Here is a 12,625-nt window from a genome sequence, read left to right as displayed (position 1 = left end):
CTGATCATGATTTATCATTTATCACTGATGATGAAATATGAATTTATCATATGTATAATCTATATGTGTGATTTAGCACACTATGATCATTTTAGTCCAAAAAAAAAAAATTGATCTTATTTTATTCGACATGTCTTCCAAAAAGAAAAAGAAGAAACGAATGGCAATTACAAAAACTTACAAAATGGAAAGGTTTCCTTTATTTGCTTGAAGATTGTCGTTGAATACATAGTAGGGGACGATGACGTAGAACTTATTTCCATTCGGATGAAACTCAATTAATACAACTTGATGTTCAATGTCTGTCACATATATAACCGCCAATGTTGTTTGCGTTGGCCTGAAAGAGCCTTGACAATTCGAACAGACCTGTCGTGTCGGGTCACTTCGTGGGGTTTATTGAATTTGACTAGCGCCAAAACTGGGAGATAACATTCAAATTAGCATGATTAAAAGAAACCGAACGGCACTTAGAAGCCCACAACGATGTGGAACCTGAAAGTGGCTAAGGTAAAAATAGAAAAAGAAAAATGAGGGAGATGCTAACTCATTTAAAAACAGGGATCAACTTACTTTTTTGTAGCGGGTAGTACACAACACATAATGGTTCCCCCCTGCCTAATCTCGTTCCTTCGTATTTGGTATATGCTGGTGGATTAAACAGTGTTGTTTATCCAAGCACGAGAAGCAATGACAATTCCAGAATCACCGAAAGAAGTAGCATTAACACCACTAGATCTTCGGTAATATTTACATAGGGCATCTTTTACTCAGCCACATCTAATACCATTTACTAGCTCACCATCCAGAGAGACGTTCCCACCAAATCGAGCACAAAACTCTACATTATCAAGGCAATGAGAAAGATTTATGAAATCGATGTCACCTTGTCCGGATGGTATGATCAAATCAATGTTTCTCGTAATATCGATGATGGCGTTGCTAAAATTATTAATCACAAATCTTTAGATAAGCATGCTTGCATTCCTAGTGCCAATTCTTCTTGAATTGATCAGCTTGGACAGTAATCTCTCTCTCCTTATAGATCTCATTGAGTAACTCATGAATGGACCTTTCTTCTTGATAACGTGCGAAGTATAAATCAGGTAATGCCGCACTGAACGAAATACGCTCCAAAAGATACGTGTGGCAAGTAGCAAAGTAACTACTAAAGGTAATATATTTCTGTTAAATAATGGAATTACTCATATTTTAGTATACTGATTCAACCCTTCATTTCACTGATTAGATCTGGTGTAAGATCCCACTACAACGGAAGAGCACAACCCTTGACCAAGCCCAGCACGTTGTTTTCTCAGACCTGTTATGTAGATTGGGTAGAACCAATGTGGGAATAATGTATAAAAGGAAGTCCAATCAATCCACCGCTTATGTACCATCAATCTTTTCAAAAGCATTGTCGAAGCTCCGCTCAAAAGAAACAGGGACATGCTCTCTCGATGAAGTTATACAATCCCCAATAACATTCAAAATGTTAGTTGAAATGTAGAAAGAATAATTGGCAACTGAGACGGTTTTGTCAACCTTTGTATAGCAGTACTTTTGATCTTGGAAAATGTTTTCGGTGATCAGATCGTATAAATGCTTGCTGATACTTCTGGCTATAAGATGGAGCTCATTCAACGCAAAAAAAATGAGGAATGTCAATGGCTCACTGAAAACACTATGTTGGCTATTGTTTTTTATCTATAGTAGGTACACATTATCATTCTTGAGAAAACAAAAGGTTACGCTATAATACTCACTGGATTTCCAGTCATGTAGTTTGGCAGTGTTCTCAATGGAGGAGGACGGTGTTCGAAATACTTTCCATAAGAATTATTGTCCGGACTTCTCCCTTTTAATTCTCAAAAACCACAACCGTATGTACTGCTATCACCAGATCTGAGCCATTGTCAGGAGCAGGCGGGGTAAGGGCAGAACAGAATGATTATTTTGGTGAGAACAAGAAGGAAATAAATTATGTATGTATTAGTATTAATATGTCTGATAAGTCTCTGTTTTACATACCTCTTTTGACATTGCAGGTTTTCTTGGAATGATTCTATTGAACAAATTGATGTCCTTGACAAGATAACAAAATCTCCTGCAATAGACGGAGGGATGCCAATTAACATTAGCAAGTTTGGTTCTGTCTCGTGCATGTTGAAGCAATTACACATGTATCATTCGCATTCTTCAATGGAAGCCTACTTTAGTGGCTATCATAAGCAAGTGCGTTCTGCAACTTGAACAAAAAAAAAATGCGGCCTGTAGTTTGTTTGTTTGTTTTTTGTTTGACTATCAACTATTGGCTGAACTTCAAACTTTTTCTTGGATTCAAAAAAACCTTCCAAATACGGATATGTATCCTCTGATTGGTGTGCTGCGTTTTGTTTATTGTTGGCAAAACAATATAAGAACAGCCTCCCTACCCTGCTTCGCATTTCTTCTTTATTTCGTTTCATTCCAAAAAAAATGGGAAATACAAAAGCGAAAAAATCCATCTAGTAAGTATTTTTGGAAGACAATATAGTTAGTACAGACACTCATGAATTGATCATTGTAGCCTCTTTCAAGCAAGCAGACGAAGACGAGGAAAGTCATAATGGGCAGGTACCACTTCATTGTCCTGCTTCTTCAAGCAGTGATAATGAAAGTGGTCCTCCCGTCATTGACGCTTCCAATGATGCCGAATCTAGCAACGAAAATCCTAAAAAAAAAAAAAGGAAGATAAACATGGCTTCTCTCACCAAATCCAAAAGGGGGGTAGGTAAAGATAAGTGTTATATCACATAGATATTAAAGTATTCGAAATAGTACTGTAATAGGTCCATAAGGCGTATGATCTATAAAAAACGTCGACTAAAAACGGTGTTCCTTTTGTTTTGGAACACTGTTGGCAAATTTTATCCGCCGAGCCAAAGTGGGCCATGTACAACATGCCTAAGCCTGTTGTAACGAAGACAAAAAACAATGGCAGTCTCGAAGTCATTGAAGACACTGAGACGGGTTCTTCTTCTGGGGATGTAGCACGCCCAATGGAGTGTAAAAAGCTGAAGGTACTGGAGCCGCGTGTACGTCAAAACGAGGTAGGCGAAAGCATTGCCGCCAGTTTGAAGGATATTTTGGAGTTGAACGAAAAGAAGTTAGGATGCGTTTAAAGCACTTCGAAATAACACAGTAAGTTTACTATATTGTTTTTTTGAGCACCTTGCTGAAGTCATCTTTGTTTTTTAAAGGCAACCTATGAAAGATGTACAAGCTGTAATGTGGCGATGGCTGGTACCGAATCTGAATTTCAGTTGGCTGCCCCAACGACAAAAAACTGTTGTGTTGGGTGTAACAAGTAAGTTAAAAACAAAGTAGAAGATCGATCACTAATCATTGGTATTAGGCTTGCTGGCGTGTTGCGAACAAGGGCGGAAAGAGCAGCATTTAATATGTGGTTAAAAACTGGCAAAATTTCTGAGTCTGACCAACCACCAGAATTGTCTCCGACTGAAATAATTGAACGATTAGGGGCACGCAGAAACTCTATGAGGACTAGAGTTACAAAAACTAAAAGTAACGGAAAAAAGCTTGCTTCCGTTGTACAACTTTCAACCTTGTGCCAAGAAAGTCAATTCAAATGCGTTATTACCGGCAGTCAAATTGCTATCCACGACAAACACCAAACCAGATACCCGTACTGGGCACTTTCAATTGTTCATAAAAAGCCATTGTCCCAATGGAAAAATGATCCGAATGCCTGGTCCATTGGCAACTTACAAGCAATGGCCGGCTCCACTAATACTATAAAGGGTGATCTGTCGGATGACGAGGTAAAACGATGGTACCACCAGTATTTTAAATACAATTGTTAATAGTAAATAAAGTCCCACCTAGGCTAAAAAAACTTACTTAAACAGAGTAAATGCGGACGAATGGGCGAATAGTCGTCTGGGGGTAAGCATCCGTTCAAATCTGAGCGGATAATCGTCCGTGAGCGAGTATCCGTTCATTTTGGGTAAATAAACAATGGTACACAAAAAATAAAATTACTTCATTTACTCAAAAAGGGTAAATATTCGTCCAGGGGCAACTGTTCGTTCATTTTGAGTAAAATATATAGGTTGCACAAAAATTTAAGCTTTTTATCCGTTCCATTTACCTGCAGCAGACGAGTATTCGTCTATGGGCGAGTACTTACTCACATTGGGTAAATAAAAATTACTTTATTCGTTCCATTTACCTGCAGCAGACGAGTATTCGTCTATGGGCGAATACTTACTCACATTGAGTAAATAAAAATCACTTCATCCGTTCCACTTTCCTGCAGCAGACGAGCATTCGTCTATGGGCGGATACTTACCCAGATTGGGTGAATAAAAATTGAGATCCAAACCTTAAAATTACTCATTCATTCCATTTACCTGAAGCAGACGAGTATCTGTCTTAGTGTCCTGCTGTCAAGAAGCTGCGTATACAAAAAAAATTATCTGCCTCCAGTCATCCCTCCGTCGTAACAGCAACCTCTAAAATGTACATATAAACGGAGTCTTTTTTTTTCCTTTTCTGTTTCCTTTTCCTTTTTTCTTTTTTCTTTTTTAATATCTATTTTTTATCTTTTTACCTTAATAAATCAGTTTTTTTTTAAAAAAAAAAATTACTTTTATTCGTTCTTGTTTCTCGTAACCATGTAACTGAATAAACGTCTGGGCTTACTTCTTTTGCAATTACACTCTGGTAAACTCATCATTCCATCTCTGAAGTCCCTCCCCTTACTTATCTCTCTTTTAAATCAGCATAGACAGGTGTATAAAGGCCGTGCTTGCAGTGTACTACGCCAGTGCTATAAGTAAGTGTTTTTTGTTTATGGCTTTTCCTTTCTCTAATTATCTCTTCAGACTTACGCTTCCTGCTTTTACCGTTGTGGCGGCTACTCTGTTTAGAAAAGGAATTAGTACGTATCAATTTTGAGTCTTCTTATCATAAACTAACCTAATATTCATTTAGAAAACTTTGGCTATCTCCCTTGTTTTTAGATTATACGTTGCTTCCTACACAGAATAATCAATGACTTCATGTTATGCCATGTACCGTTTACTTTTTAGCTCATTTAAGTAGTAATCCTTCTACATAGCAATTTGTCCTCAAGTATCAAAATATAAATAAATCTTACTTTCATTCTTTTAAATAAAATATATAATCAACTTTTAAAACTGCAAACCAATTTTTTCAAACGAATGAATGTATTAAATGATTCAATATGTATAAAGGAAAGTTTTTTATCTGGCTGAAGGCTGAAAGGGAGAGCTGATTTTAAAATATACACCACCTTAATTATGCATTTAATCCGATTTTTTTTTTTTTTTTTTTTTTTTTTTTTTGGGTAAATGGGTAAACGCTTACTATAAATTCGTCTAAACGAGTAAATGGGTAAATTTACCCAATTCGTTTTTTTTTTGGGTAAATGGGTAAACACTTACTAAAAAATTCGTCCAAATGGACGAATCAGGCGAAACATTATAGCCTTGGTGTCCTAAAGCTTAGTTTTTTTAAATAATATCAATATCATTTGAACCAAAATAGACGTATATGTGATAATTGAGAATAAAAAGGGAAAAGTAATTGGGAAAATAAAACAAGTAAAGAAATGAGACTCTATAATCCTTTATTATAAGTTGGAGAGTATGTCATGATAAAAATAGAGGTCCTTTTTATATTCAATTGTTACTTCAAGATTTTTCCTGCACAGATCGAATTGACTATTTGCTCGCAAACTGGGAAATGGTAGAATTAGATTTAGAAATCAGTTACATATGAAACATAGCTTATTGTTATATACAAGGAGCTAGTTGACCCATATCCGGCACTTCTAGAGCATTATAGTTTATCCATTCAATGACAGGGTCCTTGATTGGATTACTAAAATAAATTTATGAGAAACTAGAAGATTTGGCAGCTACTCGACCAATCCGTGAACGATTATGAAATCTGATCTCAGTTTGACATATGAGGGAGCTGGTACTGTGTCGTACCAATAGGAATGTATTCGCAATATGGTATTTATAATACATAGGTTATATGTATTATAATTGAGTGACAAGATAAGAGTAATTGTATTCGTGGAATTAGGCGTCAAATACGACATTATCACCTACAAGCATGTCATGTGTGTGGATAGCAACACACTTCTTTACAACACACTTGTTACCTTTTTTATGGAAGAATGGCACGAATCATAAAAGGGCAGTTCTTCAAGTTGGTCAATGTCAATCTCTTGCGTGCTTCTTCAGAGATGTTTGCATTCCTCTTAATTTTGATACCAAAAACAAAGGCTAATTGGTCGTAAGGGGTCAACCCATTAGGTCCAAGTGGTGAACTGTCCTTAACGTAATCTTGGAATCCAAGATTAATAGCTGCAAGATCGCAAGCATCAAGAAACTCCTCTGCGGTTTCGAAAGTGTCTTTTTCTTCGAGAAACTTGGCTTTCATTTTATTTGTTTAAAAAAAAAAGTATTTCGGAAAAACTGCCCTGATTTCTATAAAAAATACGTGATTTCTATAAAAAATACGTTTAAAAAACAGTCAGAAAAAAAAACTCCCATGAAGTAATGACACAAAAATAAGTTTTTTTGTTTTTTATTTTCATTGTGGACAGCCCAAAAAAAAAATACGTTTAAAGAAATTAAGGAGGTCTAGACATGTCCCTTTTTTTTTTGTCGTTCTACGATTTTTTTATTATCATTTTACTCCAAAAAAAAATTTTTTTTTCTTATTTTATTCGGCATGTCTTCCAAAAAAAAAAAAAAAAAAAAAAAAAAAAAAAAGGAAACGAATTGCAATTACAAAAACATACAAAATGTAAAGGTTTCCTTTATTTGCATGACGACTATCATTGAATATATAGTAGAGGACTGTCATGAATCACGTACTTTGCACTTTGCCCCTGACCATACATCCCCCGACTAATAGAATGTTCTGGAATTTCATGGTTAGATTCCAGAACATCAGTGTCCAGGACCTTCCAGGACTATCCATGCAATGAACCCCCGCTTCCAAGTATCTCCGACGCCAAGTAATTAGTAGGCTGAAACCAACACTAAAACTAATTAAGTATGCCAAGACATTCTTAAATGCAAAGATATAAATACTTCGCCTTCCCCGTTCCATGTCGATTGTCTTGTATTCCTTTCCCTTCCTCATAGAATCATTTATTATTATTAAATTGTTTATAAACCACTCTTCCTTTGTCTTTGTATAACTAGTAGGTATCTTCTGATATTATTTCTATAATATATTCCTTATCACATTCCTGACAGGGACAATGACGTTGAACTTATTTCCATTCGGATGAAACTCAATTAGCCCAACTTGATGTTCAATGTCTGCCACATTCATAGCCGCGAATGTTGCTTGCGCTGAGCCTGAAAGAGTCTTGACAATTCGAACAGACATGTCGTCTCGGGTCACTTCATGAGATTCATTGAATTTGACTAGCGTCAAAACTGGGAGATGACATTCGAATGAACATGCTTTAAAGAAACCGAATGGCACTTAAAAGCTCACAGCGATGGGGAACGTGAAAGTGGCTAAGGTAAAAACAGAAAAAGAAAAAAGGAGTGAGATGCTAACTGTTAAAAACAGGGATCGACTTACTTTTTTGTAGCCGGTGGTACAAAGCACGCAATGAGTAAAAGATACCCTTTCTAAATATTATTGATGATCGAGTGGTGTTAATGCTACTTCGTTTGGTGCTTCTGGAATTGCCATTGCTTCTAGTGTTTGGATAAACAACAATGTTTACTCCTCCAGCATGTACCAAATACGAAGGAACGAGATTAGGCGGGCACACCATCCGTACCTTGCTTCCCATTTCTTTTTTATTTCCTTTCAGTCCAAAGAAATGGGAAATAAGAAACGCAAGAGTCTTTCTAGTAAGTATTTTTTGGACGACAATATAGTTTGTACAGAAACTCATAAATTGACTAATGTAGACGAAGACATTACCAACAACAAAAGAAAGACAGACAAGGCTGAGGAAGCTGATAACGAGCAGGTACCACTTCATTACCCTGTTTCTTCAAGCAGTGGTAATGATAGTGGTCCTCCCGTCATCGGCTCTTCCAGTGATGCCGAGTCTAGTCAACCACCACTCCCCAAAAAAAGGAAGCCAAACACAGCCATTCTTCAAAAAGAAACGAAAAAGGTAGTAGGTAAAGATACGTGTTATATGACATAGATATTAATGTATTTGCAATAGTATTTTGGAGGATTTCAAAGCCCTTGTTATAGGAAGAAACCGCTTTGACAACGTTATCCCCCGAAGAAGAAGAAACCGCTTTGACAGCGTTATCCCCCGAAGGGAAAGAAACCGTTGTGGGTGCGTTATGCCCAAAAGGGGAGGAAACCGCAAACCGGACAGTAAGTTTATCATATATTTTTTTGTGCACCTTGCTGAAGTCATCTTTTTTTTTTCAAAGCAAACGTGTAATATTTGTAACAGCTGCAATGTCAAAATGATTGGAACAAGTCTTCTGTTTCCATTGGCTGCCCCAAACAGCAACAACTGTTGTAATGGGTGCAACAAGTATGTTAAAAAACAAAAAGTAAAACGTCGACCATTAATAACTGTTTTTAGGCTGGCTGGGTTTCTTTAGTCTGGCGACACAAAATCAGATTTCAATATGTGGTTAAAAACGCAGAAGATACCAACGCACGATAAGCCGCCAACGATGTCTCCGGATGTCTTGACCAAAAGATTGACAGGAAGAAGAAAGTCAATGAAAGGTAGAATCACAAAAAAGAGAAGTAACGGTACCAAACTTGCCTCAGTTGATCAGCTGAAGAAACTTTGCCAAGAAAGTGGATACCGATGCGTCATAACCGGGTGTCAAATCGCTTTTCACGATCCTAAAAAGCAGAGATACCCATATTGGGCTTTATCCATAGATCACAAGTTGCCATTGAGGCACTGCAGAAATGATCCCTTTGCCTGGACCATTGGCAATCTCCAAGCCATGGCCGGCAGCATTAATGCTATTAAGGGTGATCTGTCAGATGACGAAGTTAAACGTTGGTACGATCAGTATTTCCTTAAAAATTGTACATAATAAAAAACCTTCTTAGCTCAGTTTTTCTAAATAATATCAATATCATTTAATCGTAACCTTCCCTCGTAAAAATTAAAAAGCCCGCCGTTCCATGAATAGGGGTGAAGAACCATTTGATACTGTGTGGAGAATATCTTTGATATAATAATAAAATTAATTTCATATCACATTTAGGATGGATAAGTATATAAAGTTTAATCATGAATCACACATTAACCCACTTGTTCTCATTCTACTTTTGATGTCTATACACATGGCATACCCTGTGGCGAGTAAATATTTATTCTTGTTTTGCATGGAGAACAAAATAAAAAATAAACCAAAAGCGATACTGTTAGAACTTGGATACCCCTTTATTATGGACGAAAAAATATAATTAATAACGTATAAAAAATGTATTCAACAAAATGTATTCAAAAAATGTATTGATGGTCTATGAGAAAAAACTATGGATATTTATATAACGAACTGGGATAGTTCTAGGGAGAATAGTAAGCGCTGTGGTGACCTAGCAAGGCTATAGCCATATTAGAGCTCACTATGGCGGAAACAATGGCAACTATCTGCCATTTACTTCACAAAACTGCCATTTTTTTGGCGTGCAAAAGTGGCAGACATGACATTCTATAATAACAAAAGGGGCACAACTGCCATATTTTTGGCTGGCAAAAATGGCACCTTTAACAGTTGAATGAAGCCAAGAGGTTCACTGCTGCTGTTTTTTGGTTTTAAAAAATGGCATCTATTTTAGTTTGTTGAAGACAAATCATTCACAGCTTCCATTTTCCTGGCTTGTAAAAGTGGCAGTTATGATATTCTATAATAACAAAACGTTCACAGCTGCCATTTTTTTTTAAACGGACAAACCCTTAACCTTTCTTTTAGACCCATTCTTCTATATTGGGTAGGCTCACATTTTCTTATTCATCGTTATTATTGGCAGTAAAGCACGTTTTATTGGATTGTTTATTTATATCTCAGTGGTGTATAGGAGGGTTTGATATAACTTTAACCTTTTTATTTAGGTATGTGGTTGTATACATGGCAATAAGATATACCATTATAATGCTTGGATGTTACTTTAGCTTACCTTTGACTCTCTTAACACTCTATAAAAGTATTGTCAGGAAATAGTAATATTGTAATTAATTCTGTATTTTATTACCAGCCTTAAGTTCTGATGTCGATGATTATTTGACCGGTGGTGTTCCTAAAATGTCGTCGTTTGAGTGAAAGGTACACAGAAGAAATAGTCTATATTAAGTAGTATGATATCAATAAGAATAAAACATAACTTTTTAAAGGCTATTTACCTGTAAAGATAGAACCGTTTATTGATGAGGACCATTATCTATGGAAAATGGTTATATTATACAGACGTACTTCAGTTTGATCAAAATAAAAAAAAAATAGGCTAAATTTTTATCTAAAAAAAAAAACCCTTTAGTTTTTTATACAGATTACATGTTATTGCTTCAGTCATTGCAAACATACCCAATTCCAACATAATTGTTCACACTTTCCGTTATTTTGAAGGTGCTATATACCCTTACCATTGTTATTTGAAGGCTATTTATTTTAAAAGATAAATAAAAGTAAAAGAAAGAGAGAAAAAATTGTAAGCTAAAAGAACGCTAAAATATACACTAATAAAGAAGCTAAAAACCAGAATGGACCAATCATGTCGACCAGACACGACTATTATCTTCTTCTGGTTCTTTTACGTGAAGGTTCATTCGCTACCTCTGGTGGAGGAGAACTGTATAAAAAATAATTATCGCATATGAGTATACATATATCAAGCATGAAAAACAATAAAAAAAACTTACAGCACGTCTGCTATGATGGGGGACTCATCGCGACCCATATCTTCGAAAGCGTCATTGATAGAGTCTGAACTATCGGGATCTTGTTGATTCTACATTTTTTTACCTTGTTAACGATATTGATGAAAGAAACCGCTAAAGAATGTTTTACTGTTACCCTTCTCCTGTATGTTTGGTTGTCCCTTTTAAAGCTCTCCCTTAACAAGCTTTTGGCACACCACATTCTCTTACACTGGTATATTTTGAATCCCTTGTCATTCGCAAGCTTTTCCAGGCGCAACATGTAAAAATCCCTATCATTTGCCGGGATATCCTTCCAGTTTTTTAACACGTCAGGGTGGTCCAGGTCAATCAAATCATGCTTCAACGAACGTGCCAGTGACTTCAACTGAACTCGTTTGATTTCCAAATCACGTTGTGAAATTGGGACTAGAGGTGGCTTTTGTTGCTCATCGGGAATTTCCTTACAAAATAACTGCCAGTCTTTTGTGTGTAAAAGTTGCAGCAGTATACTAAGTCTACCCGAGACCTTCTTTCCTTCAAACTCTTCAGAATTTGTGTCAATCGTTCGTTTACCAAGCTGATCAGGATATTCAATCACTTGGGATCTTTTTACCGACTCGGTGATTCGATCAAGAGCTTAAAAAATACAAAAAAAAACTGATTCAGTCACGATTATCAGAATCTGGGAAGGATATGCTTTACCACTTTGTTCGACGATACTTTTTTGTATCATATTTACATCTTCATCGGTGATGTTTGGTGCAAATTGATTTTTGAACTGATCAGACAGCGCAGCTAGCATTTGTTTGATCTCGGTAACGTCAAGTTCGATTTTACGAACAGAATTGGTGAGTGCAATATTCATATCAGACATTTGGAAATGTTTGTTTTAAAATAAATTTTTTTAATGAATAAAAAGGTATAAAAAAGTTAAAAGAAGATATGCTAGTACATATAATATATTTTTATCCCACCTTTAGTTACTTGGAGTTGAATTGTCTGCTTATCTAAATTATGTCATTTTTTTTTTTTTTTTTTTTTTTTTGACGACATGTCGTCATGTCATGGCGTTTTAAAATTTAAATGACGGAAACAAAATCGAAATTAATACTTAAGGTCAAAGACCATAGCTAATAATATATCGTACCTGTCGTCATCTTCCAGGAAACTTTCATCATTGACGTATGTCACTATGAAAGGGAAATAATTAAAAAGGCGATTTTAAACTTAAGTTATTGAGTATATAAAAAGCACCTTACATATAGACATTACTTACACCGCTTACATTTTCCAAATATAAATCACACTTCTACAAATATCAAAATTTTCAAATGTCATTCCCTCCCTCTTCGTCAAATGCCAACAGACAAAGAGATAGACTTCCTCGTGAAGCTTTTGAATGTGACAGCTGTTTGATGATCTTTGACAGTCACCGTCAACTCCAAAACCATAAGAGAGTTCATATAAGAACAACAACATCTGAAGATACCGATATGCAAGAAAGCAATTATAATTCTGCTGATAATGGAGACGTCAGTGATTACGGTACAAATAACTACCTTATCTCCTTATTTTAAAAATAACTTACAAGATAATTTTAGTCTCTACCCCCGTTGGCATGGATGTTGATGACCAAATCAATTATAATTGCGGATGCAGCTTTGAAGAAAATGAAGGCAGGGCTCACGTTTATCAAGC

General features: G+C 35.9%; 4 protein-coding genes across 4 annotated transcripts; 2 read left to right on the top strand and 2 right to left on the bottom strand.

The window, feature by feature from the left end:
* Nucleotides 1-2,478: 2,478 nt before the first annotated feature.
* On the top strand, nucleotides 2,479-4,209 carry EV154DRAFT_476479 (uncharacterized protein; the record flags this gene model as incomplete). Its single annotated transcript, XM_051598039.1, has 7 exons — nucleotides 2,479-2,510; nucleotides 2,541-2,769; nucleotides 3,243-3,349; nucleotides 3,398-3,824; nucleotides 3,889-3,948; nucleotide 4,062; nucleotides 4,133-4,209. The coding sequence occupies 7 exons, from the start codon at nucleotides 2,479-2,481 to the stop codon at nucleotides 4,207-4,209; spliced, it is 933 nt and encodes a 310-aa protein (XP_051462877.1).
* A 1,907-nt stretch (nucleotides 4,210-6,116) lies between these two features.
* Nucleotides 6,117-6,480, bottom strand: EV154DRAFT_558452 (uncharacterized protein; the record flags this gene model as incomplete). Its single annotated transcript, XM_051605488.1, has 2 exons — nucleotides 6,117-6,142; nucleotides 6,222-6,480. The coding sequence occupies 2 exons, from the start codon at nucleotides 6,478-6,480 to the stop codon at nucleotides 6,117-6,119; spliced, it is 285 nt and encodes a 94-aa protein (XP_051462876.1).
* A 1,035-nt stretch (nucleotides 6,481-7,515) lies between these two features.
* On the top strand, nucleotides 7,516-8,517 carry EV154DRAFT_239975 (uncharacterized protein). The gene is made up of 4 exons (XM_051594544.1): nucleotides 7,516-7,922; nucleotides 7,983-8,194; nucleotides 8,249-8,300; nucleotides 8,336-8,517. Exons 1-4 carry the CDS (start codon nucleotides 7,785-7,787, stop codon nucleotides 8,411-8,413), a joined length of 480 nt encoding a protein of 159 aa, XP_051462875.1. The 5' UTR covers nucleotides 7,516-7,784; the 3' UTR covers nucleotides 8,414-8,517.
* A 2,056-nt stretch (nucleotides 8,518-10,573) lies between these two features.
* Nucleotides 10,574-11,801, bottom strand: EV154DRAFT_476476 (uncharacterized protein; the record flags this gene model as incomplete). Its single annotated transcript, XM_051598038.1, has 4 exons — nucleotides 10,574-10,667; nucleotides 10,928-11,006; nucleotides 11,156-11,563; nucleotides 11,630-11,801. The coding sequence occupies 4 exons, from the start codon at nucleotides 11,799-11,801 to the stop codon at nucleotides 10,574-10,576; spliced, it is 753 nt and encodes a 250-aa protein (XP_051462874.1).
* Between the last annotated feature and the right edge of the window lie 824 nt (nucleotides 11,802-12,625).

The sequence above is a fragment of the Mucor mucedo genome (genome assembly GCF_025094135.1).
Source record: "Mucor mucedo strain NRRL 3635 chromosome Unknown EV154scaffold_5, whole genome shotgun sequence".
Taxonomy (NCBI): Eukaryota; Fungi; Mucoromycota; class Mucoromycetes; order Mucorales; family Mucoraceae; genus Mucor; species Mucor mucedo.
The sequence above is the reverse complement of the archived record's forward strand: the minus strand, read 5'-3'. Positions and strand labels throughout refer to the sequence as shown.

What these genes read in the sequence shown, in the direction of transcription:
- EV154DRAFT_239975 (XM_051594544.1), top strand. Translation starts at nt 7,785, where the DNA reads ATGTTTACTCCTCCAGCATGTACCAAATACGAAGGAACGAGATTAGGC. An exon ending in GAAACGCAAGAGTCTTTCTA is followed by an intron (nt 7,923 to 7,982) that starts GTAAGTATTTTT and finishes TGACTAATGTAG; the next exon opens with ACGAAGACATTACCAACAAC. An exon ending in TTCAAAAAGAAACGAAAAAG is followed by an intron (nt 8,195 to 8,248) that starts GTAGTAGGTAAA and finishes TATTTGCAATAG; the next exon opens with TATTTTGGAGGATTTCAAAG.